This window comes from Lupinus angustifolius, unplaced genomic scaffold (genome assembly GCF_001865875.1).
Source record: "Lupinus angustifolius cultivar Tanjil unplaced genomic scaffold, LupAngTanjil_v1.0 Scaffold_22_100, whole genome shotgun sequence".
Lineage (NCBI taxonomy): Eukaryota > Viridiplantae > Streptophyta > Magnoliopsida > Fabales > Fabaceae > Lupinus > Lupinus angustifolius.
Genome location: NW_017719856.1, coordinates 6934 through 28521, shown reverse-complemented (window position 1 = coordinate 28521; position 21588 = coordinate 6934). Strand labels below are relative to the sequence as shown.

At 29.9% G+C, this 21588-nt stretch overlaps 3 protein-coding genes across 6 annotated transcripts; 2 read left to right on the top strand and 1 right to left on the bottom strand.

Annotated features, from left to right (window-relative positions):
- Window positions 1–2825, top strand: LOC109338363 (probable xyloglucan endotransglucosylase/hydrolase protein 23). Its single transcript, XM_019575575.1, has 3 exons — window positions 1–361; window positions 1005–1198; window positions 2054–2825. The coding sequence occupies exons 1-3, from the start codon at window positions 95–97 to the stop codon at window positions 2436–2438; spliced, it is 846 nt and encodes a 281-aa protein (XP_019431120.1). The 5' UTR covers window positions 1–94; the 3' UTR covers window positions 2439–2825.
- Window positions 2826–4608: 1783 nt separating this feature from the next.
- On the bottom strand, window positions 4609–9388 carry LOC109338364 (translation machinery-associated protein 22-like). 4 transcript variants are annotated; one of them, XM_019575576.1, is made up of 7 exons: window positions 9128–9388; window positions 8925–9014; window positions 6690–6751; window positions 6508–6589; window positions 6356–6423; window positions 6183–6266; window positions 4609–5017 (listed from the first exon to the last, which is right to left on the bottom strand). In XM_019575576.1, the coding sequence occupies exons 1-7, from the start codon at window positions 9273–9275 to the stop codon at window positions 4961–4963; spliced, it is 591 nt and encodes a 196-aa protein (XP_019431121.1). In that variant the 5' UTR covers window positions 9276–9388; the 3' UTR covers window positions 4609–4960. The 4 variants fall into 4 exon arrangements, with proteins under 4 accessions (XP_019431121.1, XP_019431123.1, XP_019431124.1 ...); XM_019575578.1 differs by having other exon boundaries at window positions 8952–9014; XM_019575579.1 differs by having other exon boundaries at window positions 6699–6751; window positions 8952–9014.
- Window positions 9389–15679: 6291 nt separating this feature from the next.
- Window positions 15680–20966, top strand: LOC109338365 (cytokinin dehydrogenase 3-like). The gene is made up of 5 exons (XM_019575580.1): window positions 15680–16277; window positions 18642–18769; window positions 19567–19833; window positions 20111–20379; window positions 20673–20966. The coding sequence occupies exons 1-5, from the start codon at window positions 15680–15682 to the stop codon at window positions 20959–20961; spliced, it is 1551 nt and encodes a 516-aa protein (XP_019431125.1). The 3' UTR covers window positions 20962–20966.
- The last annotated feature ends 622 nt before the right edge of the window (window positions 20967–21588 follow it).

Genomic DNA, 21588 nt, shown 5'->3' with positions numbered 1-21588 from the left:
TCAATCTTCACCAAAGAGCCAAATACTTCTCTTCTCTTGCAATCTTTACACCCTTTTCTTTCTATATATATATTATATAATTGGTTTTTTTCAAATGAATAATAAGATTCTTATAGGGTTTCTTCTATTTGCAACCATATTTTTGGTAGCTGCTTCAGCTGGAAACTTTAACCAAGATTTTGACATAACATGGGGTGATGGCCGTGCCAAAATCCTTGGTAATGGACAACTTCTTACTTTGTCCCTAGACAAAACTTCTGGTTCTGGCTTTCGTTCGAAAAATGAATACTTGTTTGGAAAAATTGACATGCAACTCAAGCTTGTGGCTGGTAACTCTGCTGGCACTGTCACAGCTTATTATGTAAGTGTACTTTACTTTATCTCTTAACAATATTATATATATATAGAAGCTAATCTTAATATATCCATAATATCTAGCTAATTAGGTAGTAGACAAAATAAGATAAAATAGAATAGACACAAGATGTTTTGTTATATTATTTGATTCCACAAGAATCAAAATATTTTACATTAAAGTATTTTATAATACATTAAATACAGAACATAGTCATATATATTGTTTCACCCTATTCTAATAGCAAAGATTCCTGTATAATTTCTATAGTTGTTATGAGTATTTTAAATTGCACTTCATAATCCAAATCATGGTTAAAACTTTACAATTTCGGGACTGTTCATGATCACATCAGACACATAACTACAGCTGTATTTTTTCAATAATTTTCCACAATTTTAATAAATGTAATATAATGGAAATTGTGACTACAATCACAATTTAAAATATTTACTCAAATACATATCACTTTATCTTATCTTAGTATCACATGAAGATTATTTATTATAAATTTATAATCAACCCAAGTGTCACATGAAGATTTGTTATTATAATCAGTATCTTACTTTCATTACTATTTTGCTGAATAACATGTCTAACATGAAATGAAATGAAGTAATAACTGCATATTTATTTGTGATTGTTGCAGCTATCTTCTCTGGGGTCTACTCATGATGAAATAGACTTTGAATTTCTGGGTAACTTAAGTGGTGATCCATATATTCTTCACACAAATGTATTCACACAAGGGAAAGGAAATAGAGAGCAACAATTTTATTTGTGGTTTGACCCCACTAAGGACTTTCACACTTACTCCATTCTATGGAATCCTCAAAGCATCATGTATATATTTTAATAGCTTATATTTTCCTGAATTTCTTCAATTTAATTCTACTTTGATTGTAGTGTAATATCATTAAGTAGCTTATAAGTTATTTAGTTGATTAACATATTTGATAAAAAAAGAAGGTAGAAGTTGATGTTTGGTAGAGAAACTTATTTCAATAAGGTCAAATTTGTTAAGCAGATTTGGGTAGCTTATGACTTATAACTTAAACATTTATGTCAATTTAAATTAGTTAACTTTCATATTTTAACTTTTAAGTCATAAGTCTTAGGCTAACTTATTTGCTAGTTGTGTCCAACCAATTCTTTTGTTTTCAACATCATGTTCACTATATTATGTTATTAATTGGACTAATAATCCATTATTACTTACTAGTTTGATTTACTTGATATTTGTACTTTATTATTATTTTGTATAACCAACGCTACGTAGTCACTGAGTAAGAAAGAAACTAATTTCTTTCGTGATACATGATTGTTTCTCGCAGTAAGTGTCACTCCTAGAAATCAAACATTTGACTTTTTGTCTACTTAAGAATCCAATAAGATTTTACACCACTAGATCAACGCATTGTTGTTCATATATTTGTACATTATTAATCATGTGAAAAGTTATATTAGAGATCATTTTCATACCAATAAGGCGTTTGTCTAGTGGTATAAGTCTCTGTTAGATCCCAAGATGACCAAAGGTTAAGGTTTAGATTTCTGTGAACGAGACTTGTTGGGAGGAACAGTCACATACCTCGAAAGAAATTAGTTATTTACTCAAAGAGATATTCTTGGTATTACCAAAGAAAACATCACTTTCCTAATTTGTCATTAACCTTTTTTCTGCTATTATTCTCTCAGATTCTCTGTGGATGGAACACCAATAAGAGAGTTCAAGAATTTGGAATCAAAGGGTGTTTCTTTTCCTAAAAACCAAGCCATGAGAATATACTCTAGCCTATGGAATGCAGATGATTGGGCCACAAGGGGTGGACTTGTGAAAACTGATTGGACAAAAGCACCATTCACTGCCTCATATAGAAACTTCAATGCACAAGCTTGTACTTGGACTTCTTCAGGTTCCTCTTGTTCTTCTAATAATTCTCCATCATGGTTTGGACAATCACTTGATTCAACAGGCCAAGAAAGAATTCATTGGGTGCAAAAGAAATACATGATTTATAACTATTGCACTGATACCAAACGTTTCTCACAAGGTCTCCCTCTGGAATGCAAATTTGCATGAAAACCGTTACATATCGAACACATTTTCTGTCCTATAATATGTCACTTTGTATGTCATCGGTGATGATTGGTCAAAAAAATATATATTAATTAAATTTTAACAAATTCATTTTTCAACTAATCATGGCCGATAACACACGGAGTGGTGTAATTTGTATGATAACAAATGTGATCTCATTATATATATACTATATGTTACATGAAAACCCCACATGTTATTTTCCTTTTTACTTTTTAATTGTATAAAGTAATGAATGCAAACTAGGAATGTTGGTTTATGCTTCATTGTGTATTCCATTGTTTGTAAAAAAAAGTGTGCAAAATGAGGTTAATGGTACTATGAATATGCTGAAATTGTAAATTCTTAATTAATAGATTTGTTGGGGAATTTAAAAGAGTTTATGAATTTTTGTAGTCTAATTGTGTTTTCTTATTTTCCTTCTACTTCCAAAAGCTCAAGGACAAAGAAAAGTCTTAAAGATACTAACTTGCTTTAAACATTTGAAGATTTGTTTTTTGGTGGATTTGAATTGTTTATCATAGATTTTTTATACAAATGTAACATAGTTTCTTTTATAAAAATAATCGCTTTATATAATTCATCAAAACATATATAGAGTGAAGAGTGGAACATATTATTTTTCATGAAAGGAACTACGTTACGTTATTAAAAAAATCATGTTAGAGAATCCAAATCCGTACTAGATTGTATATTTCTCATGTGTATTTTTTCATTATCATCAACCTCTTTGGAAACCTTCAACAATTTCTTATAATCCTGTTATTGGTGGAGATAATTGTTGGAGAAAGCATCTTAATTCTCACCCAACTTTTTTGTTATTTTTTTTTCCATAGTTTTTTTGTACAACTAAGGGTACTCCTCAACTTTTGGGTAAAGACTAATATCTTTCGGGATTCGTGGTTGTCCATCTCAACAAGTGTTGCTTCCAGGAATCGAACCTCGGTCTCAGAGATCCAGAATGAATGACATTATACCACTAGACCAACGTATTGTTTGTTTCTTTTTCGTAGTTTGAGCAAATAGAAAGAAAATTGAGACTTGCTGGAAAGCTAAATATTAAGCTCACCCAGTGGCCGTTCTGTAGTTGTGAATCAGTCTGACACACAAATTTGAGTTATATGGACCATTGTATTTGAGATTAACGATCCAGATTCATTGTTCGAAGATTTTGGGGTGAAAACTTTTGTTTATGGATGGAACTAATATGTTATTTACGATAATTTTAAGAAACTAAATTGACTATTCTTTTGGAGTTGATAGAGAGGGAAGAAGATGACATTGTATCTTATTTAAAAACAAAAAACAGTTTCAAACAATATCTTTTCGTTGAGTTGACAAAATTTTCCACCATGGAATTTTCATGTGTGATCATATATGCAATTAATGTCATTTCAAAAATTTTGTTAACCTAAACAAAACCAAGTTATATGAGGGACTAATGTGGTTTATAATTTTAAAAGTTGAGGACTGAAATAGTAATTTAAATTTATTAGGAATTGAGTTGATACTGACAAAAAAAAAACATGAAGGACCTGATGTGTATTATGTGTATTAAGAAGTTCAAAAGAAATATGTTAAGTGTATTATATGTTTGATGTATTACTTTCTTCATCCATATCCAAGTCAATTACATTCCTTTATCATAATCCACTTCAAAGCAACCAATCTCATTAAAGTTCTCTTTGCAAGTTGGATTTTAGAAGAGAATAAAGAGAAAAGAAGATTTTAGATTCATCTCGTAAGTGCATTTTATATATCTTAAGTCTTTTATTTCCCTCAAAAAATCTTGCAAATAACCTTTAAGGAAAAAAGAAAAAGAAAAACAAAGAAAACACACTGGTTTGTGTGGAAATGGATAAACAAATAACCACGTATATACACAATAGGCCACTGAATCTTTGAAAATACTCATTTTGTCTCAATTTACAAAACCCACATAATATAATAATAATAAGAATAATAATAATAATATTGTTTCAGTTTGGTTTGATAATAGTTCTAAACTCAAAAGGAAGAAAGTACCAATAACATATTTTTGGTTTAACATTTGAAACCCCAAAAAACATGGTTTCAAAAGTTAAAGAGACAAGCTTTTATGAAAGCTAGATGTTCATGATGAATAGTGTTCTTTATAACCATTATTGACTCTAGCAAAAAAGACATCATTCCATGACAGGAAATGATTACAAGAATATTATTAACCACATGCTTTTCAATTGCACCATTTATGACAAGGCTATGGTGTGATATATATTTTTGTTAGAAACAACTTAATCTTGAACCCAGTACAAAATGAAGCAAAAGAACCTCTACACAAACAGTTAAGTGGGCAATAGTTTTGAAGTACATAAGCTTATATAGTTCCACCAATGGACTTGAATGGTCAAAGATATTGTTAAAATATTAACCACCAAGTTTATCAACCTTTTACTTCAAAAGTACAGTAATGTAGCAGAAGCCAAACCATCATTCCAAAGTGTTCTTATACCATGACTTCAAAATCAAGCAGCTGGGACTTTTCTCCCATCTTCTATAAAGAATATTGCTGCTTCAGGAACCTACAGGAGGAACATAGATTTTTTTAGTCACTTGGGTACAATGATGACACCAAAGTTGTTTAATTAATCATTTTAAGAGTGAATACTCACTCAATTTGATCCCCGAAGTAGTCAATGGTCGCAAATGTAAATCAAAATAATTCCTATTGGGTGTCATAAAACATGCTAAAAAAGACTAATTTGACCCACATTTAACTAACTGGTATACGTGAAAATTCCAAGGGACCAACATAAGCATTTACTCTTATTTTAACATAAAAAACATGAAAAAAGCATTTCATCTAATTAAACAAGGATTACTTCTAATTTGATTTAGAGAACTATATCCCTCTATAACTGTAGGACAAGTCTCCTTATCATCATCAATTCCAATACTAACAAGCAAACCCAACTTATCATGAACATCTATAGAAAACACAGATGCATCTTTATAGCTAATATTTTCAAACTCCATTTTCATCACCAATAAGAAAAACAACAAATTGTACAAAAGGCATATAGATGTCATGTTTTTTTTATAATTCTTAGAACTAACCGCTGATTTAAATTGTGGATCGCATCACCTCATGTGACCGCAATATTGTGGTTGTGGTGACCACCACAACCACATCACACCACAATTGCAATGTGACTCTGAATCACAATGATGTGGCCACATCGGGCCACAATGCAATCACATTTGGACCGCATCAGGCCGCATCGGACTCAAAAATATTTTTTAATCACAAAATAATTCACACCACAACGGCCGCAATGAACGCAATGCAGTAACCGCAAATTAAAACACTAAAACTAACTAATATATCCAAGAGACTTAGGTGGCCATGGGAAAAGAAACAAATGTTACAAGTAAAAATGTAAAATATGTTATCTCCATTTAGAAGTTGGATGATGTCCTAGGTTAATCAAGTGTTCCATAAATCAAAATGCGGGTGTCGAAGACAAAATGAATCTTTGAAGAACATATTATCCCTACTATGAGTTTCTATAACCAAATTATAACATCTATTGGACTCTTTCTTCAAATACATAAGGAAATTTAAGAACAGAGCTTATATTACCGAAACTTAACATTATTTTTTTCATTGTTTATTTCGATGATTGCTAGAAATGCCAAATTATATCAGATTATAATATCAAACAACTGAAAAACAGAATCACTTACATCAGGCCATGTATCTGTAATGAACTCCACAATGTCATAAGCTATATCCCCTTGAACATCGATTTGATCTTTCTCAGTTGGACCCTGATACCAAACAATTCACGATAGTGTAAGACATCATATAGATTTATTAATCAACTGATCATATATCTATGATCTAGAAGCTAATAAACCTTGACAACAGAAGCTCCTGTAGCGAACTTTTTCCCGAGCTTCTTTGAAGCATCACTAAGCTTGATACCTAGAATGCAATAAAAGAGATGAGTTAAAAATATCAATGGTACCAATGTAATGATAAGTTGAGAGAGTCCAAAATTTAGCTCACCGAAAAGTTCCAAGCCTTTCACAGTGGTGATACACTTTCTTTTATTACGTACAACCTTCTCAATAACAACCTCTTGCCTATCCTGAAAAACAATACCACTTCTGATCGTATCAAATGATTTGAATTATGATACTTAGAACAGAATGATAAGTATGTTTGATTTGAGACCATGAAAGAATGACAAGACATGCCTTTTTCTTTATCTTCCCTCCAGGAAGACGTTTGACCACTTCTTGTTTTGATGCTAAAATAACAAAATACAGCATGAGGGGGATTTCAAAATGTTTTCGATATATCCAATTGGCATATAGTAGAAGCACAAAATTCAATATAAAAAATATGAAAACAAACATAAAAAAAATTAATGCCAAATACAAACTTGTCATATCAAGTAGTTCATCAAGTAGTTCGAATTTATACCTCTACAGTTTAACAGAATATGCACCTATTCTAACAGTATATGCCAATACATAACAGATAGTTTCAGTGAACTAACATAATACTAACTAAACTAATATCAAGGTAGTGTTTGGCATGCAGATAGAACATGATGGATCAGGATGTTTTGTTCTCTTTAGTTTCACCCCTTTTAGTGGAACCATATATTCCACTGTTTAACTTGATATCTTGTTTGTTTTATTTATAAACTACATCTACTAATCAAACACTCAAATTCAGAATTATAAAACCCTCAAAAACAGTAAATGTTTGGATGCTAGAGATACTAAATGTTTCATTGTCCATTTTGGTTAGTCTTTGTTTTTCAGGAAAAAGAAAAAAATACTCACATAACATCAAGGGTGGTAAAATTTAGGTACCATTTACCTGTGTTTTGAGAAACTGAGCCTTACTTTAAGCATAAATTAGAAGAGTCATGACTAAATACGCCATTCTGTTCCTTGAGGAACAGGCAGAACTCCTCTGAAGGCATACACAGCTCAGCCATGTCTTCTTAAACCATACCCGATCATTACATTTACTTCATTCCAGAAGATGGAAGGAACAGGCTCTACTAGTTCCAAAGGAGCATGGACATTTCTCCTTTGGAACTATTTCTTTTTTATTGGGTTTGGCATCCATGCTCCGGGGGCAGTTATCAAGCCTTATATTAACTGCAACTTACTCTATAGTTTTTTTAACCGATAAATTATCAGGTGCTCTAGGAGCAAGATAATTATCTCGCCCTTGATGAATGTCTACCACATTAGTTTGTGGGCTACTAAGTTGCATTGATATAGGTATGACTCATGGTATAGGGTAGGACAATTTCTAAAACTAGGTATAAGAATGATATCAAAATATACAGACATAGACAGCAGAGTAATTAAAGGATAAGATCATAAGATATATACAATTTATTATGCTCTAACTACAAGGTTTCAACAAAACTGCATAATTATTAGTAAACAAAAAATTATAAAAAGAAGGGTTTGTTCAATTCAATAGCAAATAAAAGCCTTAGCAACAAAAAATGATCTTTTGCATGGACTGCTGAATTGTACAGTTGTACTTGAGTGATATTGTTTACCTACTCATCAAGCAAGTATTGGGTAAGTACCTATTGTACCCAATAAGAACCGTTATCGAATACGTAACCAATATATATATGCCAACAATTAAAAACATTTAGTAAGCTTTTTCTAAAATAAGCTAAAAAGGACTTATTTTCATAAACTTACATAAATTGTTCTCATTAACCAAAATAAGCTCGTTATAAGTTCTTCCAAACTCTCCTGAGTTAGTGCAAGATCTATGACCCACACATTCCATACTTCAGACCTTACTAATAAGAATGTTTAGCCAAAAATGCATTTGCCCCGACTCCAATAAATAACACCAACGACTAATAATGCAGCCAAGAAAGCATCCTAGCTTAGCACAGATCACTAATCAAAATTCCAATCATTAACACCTATGCAGCATAACGTAAAAGTATACACACCAATCAGATAATCCAACACATAACGATTACAACCATAATAATCAAACACACTCAAATTCAGAATTATTAATAAACTCCCAAACAGTAATTTTTAAGTAAAAAAGGGCAAAACAAGTCTCCCACCTACTGGGTTCTGGGAAGGTTACACGGTCTAGTCCTCGCAATACCAGAGGCCATTTCTAGGTTGTAAACTGATGACATCCACTTCATAAAGAATCTTATAGTTGTGTCGAGGCTGACCCTCAATCAGTAATTTTTAAACAACAGGTACCCTAATTTGGTCTCTAAAAACTTTCGTATGTATGAGTTTCGTCGCTTGAAAATTAAAAAGCTAAAAAATATTAAATGTAAGTCAAATTAGTATTTTTTAGCATTTTTTATAACCCTAATAGAGACCATTTTGAATCATATTCATCCTCTGAGTACCAATTTGGATTTTTATTTTTTCGGGAATCGATACTAAAAAAGAATTAACCTGAGGTAGCAGCTGCAGCACTAGTACCCGAAGATATACCCGTACTCTGTAACTTGTCAGCAACCTTATCAATGTCATTCTCATTTGCCTCTGCGGACAAAAATAATTAAACGCAATAAAAAAAATCAACACTTTCATTCATTAAATCAAAATTAAACATGATTAAACCAAAAATTGAAAATTTGGGGGCATAAAAATGGTACCTTTAATAAGATCGGGGTAAATATGAGGGACATTTTGGATCAACCAGGGTTTGCATTTATCGAAATCGGATCCGAATTCGCAGTATTCGGGTGGTAAGGAACAAATGGGGCAGTAGATTACACGAATTGGTTGGGGTTTCTCCGCCATTAGAGTTTAACCTAACGAAAACTCAAGCTTTGCCACCGTTTGTTTTGAGAGTGGAAGAAGAAGGAGAAGAAAACGGTGCGTTTCGATGACACCAAAAAGAGGTATCAATCTTCTATTATTTTGTAATGTTTTATAAGAATAAAAGAGATGTTGATTTAATTAGTTAGAGGAGATAATTTATTTATTTGTACAATAAGATATATTATTCACATATTTTATAGATATAGATCTAAAAACTCAATTTGGTACTTACATTTTTGTTTCTTGAAAAATTAGAAAATGTAAAGTAGTCTTTTGATTGGATTATTTATTTTTATCATCTTTTATTATTTGTTATCGGGATATTTTAGTCCTTACAAACACTATTTTAATTTATATTTATCTTTAAAGGTTAGTTTACAAATTTGCTTTTTGTAGACCAAATTAATAGGTAAAAATTTAAAATGAAGAAAGATATTCAATGTCCTAGAATGATGTGAGATATGGTGGATGATCACATGTGTCTCATAACCCCAGCTCAAAATCAATTAAATAATTTTTTCACAAATGCATTATATATAAACCCTTCTTTGTTATTATTTCTATGACACTTTATATCACTTAATCAATATTAAATATTAAAATGTTATTATTGTGATTTGATTTCTCGACAGACGCTTATGATATTTTCTAAAAAAATGGAGTCTTTAAATTATTTTTGCTAACAAAAGTATGAAAAGTATAATTTTGGATGCATATGATTTAGAATGTATGGGTGTAAATAAAGATGAAATGTAATATTTGGGACTTATTGGTGGCTTTTATATGATAATTGCATTGTAATGCATGAAGTGATATGGTGAGACACTATATCTAAATACATGAGATGCGTGTCGTATTATTTGTTTTTAAATAAATGTATACATTCATAAATATGTGAATAGAATATACATATGCATAAATGTGATATGTGATGATGAAAATGCATAATACATGTCCTTAAAGTATAAATGGTTTTTTGGAGGCAATGTAACCTTCACTATTAGTGACAAAGTATGAGGGTGATGAAATGTAACCCTTATGATGAAATGTCTTACAACGAGCATTATTTTGTCATCATCATGCACTAGGAATATCAAACTGTATTGTTATCTTATATCACTTTAGCTTGGAATACAATAGGGTCATCTTATTTAAGGAATAGAATGTCTCAATAGAATGACAAATGAATAAAGAGTGTATGGGCTTTACGTGTTCTATATAAGGTATGTCACCTATAGGTATGAGTTTCATACACTATCATTGTATTATAATCATTGATTTTTTATTATTGTTAACTTTTCAGAAAAAGTAATTCAAATGAATGGTGAATGATGAAGTGCATGTGTATAAATTTTTTACATTTTACCATCTTTTTGAAATGCCTAAAGGTCATAATCCTACCACAAAGTACTAAGGTATATTTAAATTGAACTCTTTAACAGGTTATAGACAGCTAAAAAGCCTACCAAACTATGTCCCCTATTGAAAGAAATGAACCAAAATATTATGGATTAAATGAGAGATAACTTTCTCAATCTAACTCATAATGATGAAAATTTAGATGGCCTGTTATGCTAATATTAAAGGCACTCAATCTCAATATTGACAAAACAAATGTCCCTCTTATCCTAAAGTAATATCTAATATTTAAGTATGAGAGATATGTGTGCCAAAACACAAAGTGCATATAATATTGTGTGTAAAAAGCATATAAATCTAATTAAAAAATCACCCAAAAAATTGCAAGACAGATTAAAGCGATTGCATATACAAGTTAATTATTTTTAACTAAACAATCACATACAAGTAATAAAATAAATAAAAAACAAATGTGAAAGGGTTGCTGGATCCAAGTAAGTAACATGTCTAAATCTGTTTCTTTGAAAATTGCTTTATCTAGTAGAATCATTAGCTTTCGAATCCAATTTCTCATCGCAACCCTAGAAAGAGATGAAAGTGAGGTAAACTTAATCATGAAAATCATGTGTAAATAAATTTAAGAAATTATAGTTTTCACATAATAAGAATGGATATAAATTATCAACATTTATTCATGGCGATATGATCCTCCTTTTGATGTTGTGTGTTGTTCTTCATCAACAAAGAAACTCTTATATCTCTTTCCCTTTCTTTATATGTTCTTCCTTTATTGATGACTAATAAAACAACTTTTATGGGCAGAGATAAGGACAATGCTTCAAATTTTTTTTATCAGTATAGTGCTTCCATCAAATACTATATATAGACTCTTTCTCAAGAGTCTTACCATTTTATTCACAACTCTCCATTCAAAAGTTACACTATTCAAAACAGAACAACAAATCCATTCATGTAACATGAGGCATTTCTTATATTCTCCCACTTGGCTCATGTGACAATACAAATTCATGATATGATATATATCAAACATAATGTGCATAATCAGAAGTATGATATATACAATTCTTACTTGAGTTTATTTTGTGGTGTTTTTTCCGGGTAAAGATGACTGGTAGAATGTAGTATGGGATGATAAGGTGAGGTATGAGATGATGAGTTTTGCATGATCAATTACTAGTAAATGCTTCTTAAAAAGATATGCATTAGAAAATAACTTTTGTTCATGAAACCTGAGTGAATGTATGAGTGGTTTAGCCTTGATTGAGATCCTCAAGTAAGGAGAGTTTTTCAAATTGGTCTATGATGAACAATATATTACATACTATTCATAACCTTAATTTAGCATGATTGATGATTCTTGATGCCTAATTGAATTTGTTTCACATGGTTTAATGCTTTAGACTTTTTTGGTACTGATATTTCTAAAATGAGTTAATTTGAGATTATTTGGCCTGATTAAATCTATTATCATTTTTTCAGATCATATTTGGCACCAATGACATTTTGGACATTATGGAAGTGGAGGATATGTGTTGAAGTGAATATTATATTTTTCTTTTAGGAGTTTTTATTTATAAATTTGGTTTTAGTTTTGGGCCCATGTTTTAAGCACATTTTTGTTTTATGTGTTTTGGAGGGGTTAAATTTGGATTCCCACTCCAAAGACACACACTTTACTTTTCCCTCATTTTAAAACACAAGTCATTTTTTGTTTTCCCCTTTTTTTGCTCTGCTAGGGTTTCACTTCTTCTTCATTTTTCATTTTCGGGTTGTTCTTCCATTATCATAGATGGCTAAATTTCTGGACTAAGTTCCTTTGGTAATGTATCACAACTCTTGAGGTTTTGTTATTAATGCATTTCCGGTTTCTTTATTGTTGATTTCTTCTATCTTATTTCTGAATGCGGGTTGCTTAATTCCATTGCTTAGAAACTGGTTGGTTGAACTTATCTTCCCTTAGATGATTTATTATCTAGTGCATGAATGCTTAGTTCGTATGAATTTGTTAATCATTTCATGCTTATGTTGATTTCACTTAGTTAGAGGTTTAGGTTTTTGAACTTTGAATTTATTATCGCTTAGTTAATTGATTCTCAACAAATTCGAAAGTTAATGGTTGGAATCTGAAAATAATCTTTTGAAACTAGGGATTGAGTTGTGAACAAACGAACCAAAGATATTTAATCATTTTATCACATTGCTTATTTACTACTATTTCTGAAATTGTTTATGTTTCATACCATCTAATAACAAAAAACCCCTTTTGTGTGTGAGTATAAAGTGTTTGAAGCTTTGTTTGAAAGATAATGCTTGGGAAACGACCTAGGAGTCACTTCCTAGTACTACAGTTTTTTATTGTTATATTATTTGCATCGGGTACGACCTCGATCAAATTTGGCGCAGCTGCTGGGGATTATCAGTTCTTGTCAAAGGTTCTTAGTATAGTTAAGTGTGTGTCTTAGAATAACCACTTTGTTTGGGTTCCAAAAACTGCCTGTTCTATTTACTGTTTGTTGTATGTTGTCTTGTTTAGCCATTTGTTTGTTGGTTGATTCGGGTGTATGTTGGTTAATATAATTGTGGTTGGAATTTTTGCATGAAACTTTGTTTCCACAATTGTTTCATCACATATTGAATAATGGATGCATCATAGTCATTCACCTTGCTTCTGGTTGTGAGATACAAACAATTAGTAAGTAGTTTTATTGTTGATTGTCTATTTTGGTAATAACTTTGGAACCCTTAATCAGAATTGGACATATTATATATCCATTTGGGGTATAAAAATACAACGATTCATTCTCTACACACTGTGTCTATAGTAAGTAGTTTTATTGTTGATTGTCTATTTTGGTAATAACTTTGGAACCCTTAATCAGAATTGGACATATTATATATCCATTTGAGGTATAAAAATACAACGATTCATTCTCTACACACTGTGTCTATAGAACCCACCCTGAAAATTCAAAAAGAGTCTGTTTACTATTTCTTTTTTATTTTACAAGTTTAATTTTCTAATTGTTTTGATTTTGTAGTATTTAATTAAATTAGTTAGGCTTTGAATTTTGTCCTGAAACTTTTTGTGGATGTTTCCTATGGTATTAGAATTTTATTGATGCAAAGTTTTGGTTGATCACCGAAATTTAACATGTATTTCACTTACTGCCCTACATGGTTCTTACTGTTGCATTTAGTGTATGACTAGGGATAATCCTAACTCTTTGCATCCAATAATCTACCTAATAGTGATACTGAATCTGCTGTTTCTGTGCATTCTGCTACTTCTATGCATTCCATTGCATACTCTAAAAATATCGTTGAACCACCTCCAATATCACGTGAGAGGACATTATGCAAAAGATGAAAAATCATATTTGAGTTCTCTAAACATTCAAGAACGTGTCATAAAACATTATCTAGAATTGAATCAAAATTAATGGAAACTATAAGTTCTTAAGTACAATGCTTTCATACCACATGTAAACTTTATCATGGAAACCATGTGTAAATGGATCTTAAGAAATCATAGTTTTAACATAATATGAATGGATATAGATTACCAACCTTTATTCATGGCGACATGATCCTCCTTTTGATGTTGTGTGTTGTTATTCGTCAATAGATAAACTCTTTTATCTCTTTCTCTTTCTCTTTCTTTCTATGCTAAAGAATGACAAGTACATGTAAAGTTTATCATGGAAATCATGTGTAAATGGATCTTAAGAAACAACTTTTGTATAATAAGAATGAATATATATTATCAAACATTATTCATGACGATACGATCCTCTTTCTTTGATGTTGTATGTTGTTTTTCGTCAATAGAGAAACTCTTTTATCTCTTTCTCTTTCTTTTTATGCTCTTCATTTATTAATGGCTAACAGAGCAACCTTTCTGAGCAGAGATATGGACAATGCTTCAAGCCTTCTTCTTATCAGTATAGTGTTTCCATCAAACACTATATATAGACTTTTTCTCAAGAGTTTTACCATTTCATTCGCAACTCTCCATTCAAAAGTTATACCATTTAAAATAGAACATCATATCAATTTATGTAACCTGGAGCATTTCTTACAAGTGATTCATCATCATAGTTCTTTTAACATTAGCTTTTCAAAAGGCAAGTTATTCTTAGGACTGAGGAATTGAAGTGCAATTTTTGCAAGAACCATGACGAGTCAATTGACCATCTTTTTCTATCTTGTGAGTTTGCTTCTTCTATTTGGAAAGGTGTTCATTTGTGGCTTCAAGTTGATGAGCCGAAACCTACAACAATCATTGAATCATTGAACATGCATGATGCTATTGATCATAGAACTAGTGGTTCTCAGATGTGGAGGATGATATGGTTTGCTGTTGTGTGGTCTATATTGATTATGAGGAATGATGTCATTTTCTCTAATAAGCCAATGAGTTTTATGCACATAATGGATCTCATTCAAGTCCGATCTTAATCTTGGTTTCAATCAAAAGTTGCTCTAACTTCTTTACTCTTTGCTAATTGGTGTAATGACCCAATTGCTTGTATTTCTATTTCGTCTAAAAAGATCAATTTATGATCTTTCTCTTGTATTGGGTTAGCACCTCTTGTGATTCTTTAATACATTTTCGCTTATAAAAAAAAATGATTTGTTATTAAAAATATTTGTATATATGAATTAGGTAATCAATATTAAATGCTCATTATTAAAAAGATTTTTTATTTATTATGGGTGATTCATTATCCTTCTTTAACTCCTTAATAAAATAAAATAAAAAACAATCGCATAAAAATAGTATTACATTATACAAGGATTAGAATCATATATAATTCATTACCAAAACAAAGAATCTTGTGTATTTTCTTGAGAATGGAGCGGATTTGAACTCCAAATTGAGATATGATATTTGTTTTAATTTTTTTATAATCTTTCTTCCTTCCAAATCTTTATATATATATTCACCAAATCAAAACAATAGAACATACAAAACTCAACTGACTTATTTCTCTCCCAAAACTATGGCATTGAATAACTTCAGTTTTTCAAAAGCATTATCTCTGCTATGCATAACCAGCATAGTAGTTCTCACACAGGGACAACCAAACCCATTTTCACCTTTCCAACCACCACAAGACCTAGCCCCAAAGCTTAGTTATGACGCTCAAATCCTTTCACAAGCCTCAATTGATTATGGCCACATAGTTAATGAAAACCCTTATGCAGTTCTTCAACCATCAAATGTAAATGATATCATAGAACTGATAAAGTATTCAAATTCACTTCCAACACCTTTCACCATAGCAGCTAGAGGGCAAGGTCACTCAGTAGATGGACAAGCCATGGCACATGATGGTGTGGTTGTGAATATGACTAGGTTAGGTGATTTCAGAAATGGGTCTGGGATTATAGTCTATGATGAATATGTTGATGTTGGTGGTGAACAAATTTGGATTGATGTGTTGCATGCAACACTTGAACGTGGACTCACACCTCTTTCTTGGACTGATTATTTGTATTTGTCTGTTGGTGGCACTCTTTCTAATGCTGGAATCAGTGGCCAAACATTCAGATTTGGACCTCAGATCTCTAATGTCTTGGAATTGGATGTTGTCACTGGTATGTTAAATGAGACTTACTCAATTTTCTTAATTAACTTCTCCATCAGTGTTTTAATTTGCTGTTACAATTATGTTGTATTTACCTGAATTACAGAAAATTATTCATAATGTCATTTTGAAAATTTGTTGTAATTGTTATCTCGATTAAATGAGACTTTCTCAATTTTCTTAATTAACTTCTCCATCAATGTTTTAATTTGTGGTTATAATTATGTTGTATTTATTGGAAAATTATTTATAATGTAATTGTGAAAATTCTCAAAACTAAAATATTGTAATTGTAATCTCGGTTACAGAATACAATTTTAAAACATATGTTATATATGCTATCAGACCACATAGTGCATTAAAAAAGATTATGGTTAAGGAATTTTTTTGAAGAAAAGTTAAATAATTTTTTATAGGCAAATATTAGTATAATAATATTTGTTGTATTTGAAACTCAAATCCTTACCTTCATTTTTATTCAATCTATTTTTTAAGCTCTTAACCCTAGCTATCAAACTATCTTATGATTCTTTTTTTTTTTGGTGAGACTCGAATCCTCAACTTTCTTCACTCTATTTCTTAGACCTTTTACCTTAGGCTATGTTTGGTTAAGGAAGGAAAGTGGAAGGAAAGAAAATGGAATGAAAGAAAGTTAAAGGAAAGAAAAGTTGTAGAAAATGAGATGATAATTTTATTGTTTGGTATGATTGAAAATGGAAGAAAAGTGAGAGGAAAGAAAATGCATATTTAAACATAATATATTTAAAATGACATAAGTGCCCTCATTATATAACTAAATTACATAACTAAATATTTATTTAAAATGACAATATATAATTATAAAATATGTCTAATTTTTAAATACTATTTTTTAATATTGCAAATTACATAACTAAATAATTTATTTTTAATAATATTGATTAATATTTTTAAGTTACTAAGTTTAATATAATAATTTATGTTTATAAAATTCAATAAAAATCATTAACATCTTATATCTTCTTCTCACCAATGTATCTAAGTAAAGTATAACTAATTTTTTACAATCACTTTTATATTTTTAACAATCTCACTTCTATATATTTTGCGTTTTGTCTTTCTAATTTATTTATTATTTGTCTATTTGTTAGTAATTATGTTTATTTTTTTCTTTTCATTTCGGACAATATACAATTATTATTTATTTTTGCGTTTAGAAGCAACGAAAATAAAATTAAGTTAACGAATTTCACATCAAAATAAATATAAACAAGAATTTTACTAAATTGTATATATTTTTCACATAGATTGTGGTTCTTTAAATTCATTCATGGTGAAGGGTAAATTTGTAATTTTGATGTTTTTCTCTTCTTTCTTAATTTTCTTCACAAAATAGGGAGGAAAACTTTTTGTGTGGGACTCATGTTTATCTTTCTATCCCCTCATTTTTAGTGCATCGAATGATGGAAATAATATTTTCTATCACTTTTCCTTCCTCCTCTTTTCTTTCTTCTTTTTTTCATAGAACCAAACATAGTGTTAGTCTTCCCATCACCTTATCACTCTCATAAGTTTAACACTTTATGGTATGGGTAGTTTTTTTAATTTTCTTTATAATAAGGATGAGAGATAGATAAATAATAAGCTGCTTACTCAAATTATTACTTATGTACCCAAAAAAAGTATTAGTTATTTATTCATACAAAATCCATTAACATTTGTTTTTTATGGAACATTTATTATTTTAATTAGATTTGATTTTTTATTTAATAAGAAACAATAAAGATGCCAACTTGTTGAGGAAATTTTAAAAGTTAAATTATAATGTTATAATATGTTTATAATAATGATGTGTAATTTGCTTTAAATTACTTTATAATAAGGATGAGATAAATAATAGATACAATATGAGCCTACTTATCCAAATTATTACTTGTTGATTCTATAGAAAATTCGTTAACATGTTTGATTCTATAGAAAATTCGTTAACATGTTTGATTCTATAGAAAATTTGTTCACTTTTACCATACAAGAGTAAACAAAGATGTCGGAAACGAACAAATGTTATCTACCGTCTTTATTATAATATATATCATTTATGAGATTTTGATTGTCTTTTTTATAAAACATTTACAATTATGAAGTATTTTTCCTTCTCTATCTGTCTTTATTAAATATTTTGATTGTCTTTTTTATACTGTAGAGAGTTTGAGATGTCACTATTTAATTTAATCAATCCATAATATCAAAAACAGTAATAAGAAAGATATAAGGTAATTAATAACTTACTATTTTTGTGGTTAAAGAATGATAGAGATAAATAATAATGGCAGAAAGATTAAATCAAATTTTCATATATAAACTTAATATACAACTTCATATGTGGATTTTGCAGGGAAAGGAGATTTTGTAACTTGTTCTGGGGTGAACAACTCAGAGACATTTTATGCTGTTCTAGGAGGATTAGGTCAATTTGGGATCATAACAAGAGCTAGAATTGCTCTAGGACCTGCACCCACTAGGGCAAGTATCATCATCATCTTTTTTTTTTTAACTCTGTTTCTTCTTCATTTGAGGTATTGATATCAGAAGCATCACAAATTAAAACACCACAGCATTTTGCAAATCAGAAGCATCACAAATTAAAAGCTTTTTTTCCCTTTTGTTTCTACATATGCATCGATTATTTTTTATTATTTTCTATTACCTATAGATTTGTTAATAGTATAACAAATAATGTATGATCCCCCACCTCAAGCTGTAAGAAAGCTTAATGACTTTCAGTTTGTTTGAAAAAAGAAAAACTTTAGGGTAAGTTCTAATGCAAACATTTGGATCTTTGGAACTTTTGCTCCTGTAAGGGCTATCTATATTTAGTTATGAGTGATGTTAAGTTTTTTAAACTTACTTTTCATCCTAATCATCAATTTTATGAACATTTAATGATTTAAATCTACTAACTAATTCAAACTATTGGATTTTCCTATAATTGATGGCTAGGATAGAGAGTAACTCTTAGAGTAAGTGGATATCTTCCCTTTAGCTAAGTATCACTTAATTTAATTGAATTTAAGATTAATTTTTCCATACACTTTAAATATAATATAATTCTACTATTTTTTTTAAATGTGTAGATATATATAAAAAAATTGTGCTTTTTGGGCTTTGGCATAGTTGAAAATAATAAAATATAAATACACTACCTTTTTTCAATATACTTGTACGAAAAGGTTCACATTGAGAAATAATATGTTAGTTTTTTCTTTTTCATTAGAGATAATTAAATAATCATGATGGTGCTTAGTCTAAATTGCATGCAGGTGAAATGGCTTCGTTTGATTTACAATGACTTCTCAGCATTTTCTGGAGATCAAGAACATTTAATTTCTTTCAATGAAAGGAATGATACAAATGCAGCAGATTATGTAGAAGGCTTTCTTCTGATGAATAAGCCTCCATTAGATCTTTCATTTTATCCAGAACCTGACCAGCCAAGGATAACTTCATTGGTCAATCAATATAGCATCATCTACATCATAGAGCTAGTCAAATACTATGACAATAATTCTCAAGCACAAGTGGACAAGGTTATTTCATATCTTAATTTTAGAATTTATGTTTTAAATTATACTCTGCAATCATAATTGTAATCATAATATTGTATTTTTAGAATATCTGTAATATATCATGATCGCCAATTGTGGGTACATTAATCATATTTTCCCACAATTGTGAGAAACACAATAAAACTGATCTTTATTTTGTTAGAAACCTTTTTTAGGATTTATTTTTTGTGTGAATAATTTATGATTAATTTTGTTATGTATAAATATTAACTCATTTATCTTGTTCTCTGTTGAATAGGAAGTTGAAAATTTGGTCCAAGGGTTAAAGTTTGTTCCTACATTTCAATTTGAAAAGGATGTGTCATATGAGGAGTTTCTCAACAGAGTTCATGCAGATGAAGTAATCCTTAGGTCAAAAGGACTTTGGGATGTTCCTCATCCTTGGTTAAACATGTTTATTCCAAGTTCTCGAATATCAGATTTTAATGAAGGTGTCTTTAAGGGCATTATTCTGAAGCAAAATATTTCTAGTGGAATTTTTATACTCTATCCTATGAATCGAAACAAGTAAGTTTACTTTCTAAACACTAGTTTAAATTTTAGATTATGCATCAATTAACTGATATCAATGTTTAAAATCACACTTCATAATCGTAATTATGGTCACAATACTCTTGCATAGTGAAAGTCTCTACAATAACATGATGATCGGAATTGTGAGCATATTTTCCTGTAATTTTTCACAATAGCAGTAAACACAGCGTAGCCATAATCATAAACATAATCGCAATTTAAAACATGATATTAATATTGTATATATATGATGGTTACTAACATCATTATCTATTATCATTTAATAGGTGGGATGATAGGATGTCAGCAGTTATAGCAGATGAAGATGTGTTCTATACTACAGGTATTTTAGTATCATCTGATGTTGATAATGTTGGAGTTATTCAGACTCAAAATCAACAAATACTACAATTATGTAAGGATAATGGTATTGAGATAAGGGAATATCTTACTGGAAACAAAACCAATGAAGGATGGGTGCAACACTTTGGTTCCAAGTGGCAACTTTTTGAAGGAAGAAAATCAGAATTTGATCCCAAAAAAATATTGTCACCAGGACAAGGGATTTTCAGTTAGACAATGTCCTAGTTTAGGTTTCTGTATTTTCTTTATGAATAAAATTATTGCTAAATGTCTTTAATCTACAAAATCTGAGAACTGCTCAGATTTATAAGTGAAACATTTTATTTTCAAAATTATGAAATTAAAGTTGAGTTTAATATACGTGAAGTGACGGGTGTTAATTTTTTGCATTCGAGTACATCATTCGTGTATATTATTTTTAGTTAAAATTTTGATATTTTTAGCACATGTATGATGCTATTGGTCATAGAACTAGTGGTTCATGCCCTTGAATGAGGGTCAACATTGCTTAAATAGTAGTCTAAATTAGTCAATCTATGGATTAATAATTCTAATCTAAATCTAAATAGTAATCTAATTTGTCAATCTATGGATTGATAATTATAATCTTAATCTATTTATTTGAAAAGTAACTCTAAAAGGTAAATATAATTTTTTTCCTAATCTATTTATTTTAAAAGTAAATTTAAAAGATAAATATAATCTTCTCCTAGTTACATAAGATAATCTTTAAATTTAGGAGGAAATTTTATATCTCTTTTGGGCCTAGGTACAGACGGCCCAACATTGCTCATCCCTTTGTGAGAAACCTTGTCCTCAAGGTTGGGATGTAAACAGGGG

Bases quoted from the DNA above. Each gene is read 5' to 3' on its own strand.
- LOC109338363 (XM_019575575.1), top strand. From the start codon at position 95: ATGAATAATAAGATTCTTATAGGGTTTCTTCTATTTGCAACCATATTT. The intron at 362-1,004 runs GTAAGTGTACTT...TGATTGTTGCAG, and splicing joins GCACTGTCACAGCTTATTAT to CTATCTTCTCTGGGGTCTAC. The intron at 1,199-2,053 runs GTATATATTTTA...TTATTCTCTCAG, and splicing joins TGGAATCCTCAAAGCATCAT to ATTCTCTGTGGATGGAACAC.
- LOC109338364 (XM_019575576.1), bottom strand. From the start codon at position 9,275: ATGGCGGAGAAACCCCAACCAATTCGTGTAATCTACTGCCCCATTTGT. The intron at 6,590-6,689 runs GTCATTCTTTCA...ATTGTTTTTCAG, and splicing joins TAAAGAAAAAGGCATGTCTT to GATAGGCAAGAGGTTGTTAT. The intron at 6,267-6,355 runs GTTTATTAGCTT...GTTTGGTATCAG, and splicing joins CAGGAGCTTCTGTTGTCAAG to GGTCCAACTGAGAAAGATCA.
- LOC109338365 (XM_019575580.1), top strand. From the start codon at position 15,680: ATGGCATTGAATAACTTCAGTTTTTCAAAAGCATTATCTCTGCTATGC. The intron at 19,834-20,110 runs GTTATTTCATAT...TCTGTTGAATAG, and splicing joins CTCAAGCACAAGTGGACAAG to GAAGTTGAAAATTTGGTCCA. The intron at 20,380-20,672 runs GTAAGTTTACTT...ATCATTTAATAG, and splicing joins TATCCTATGAATCGAAACAA to GTGGGATGATAGGATGTCAG.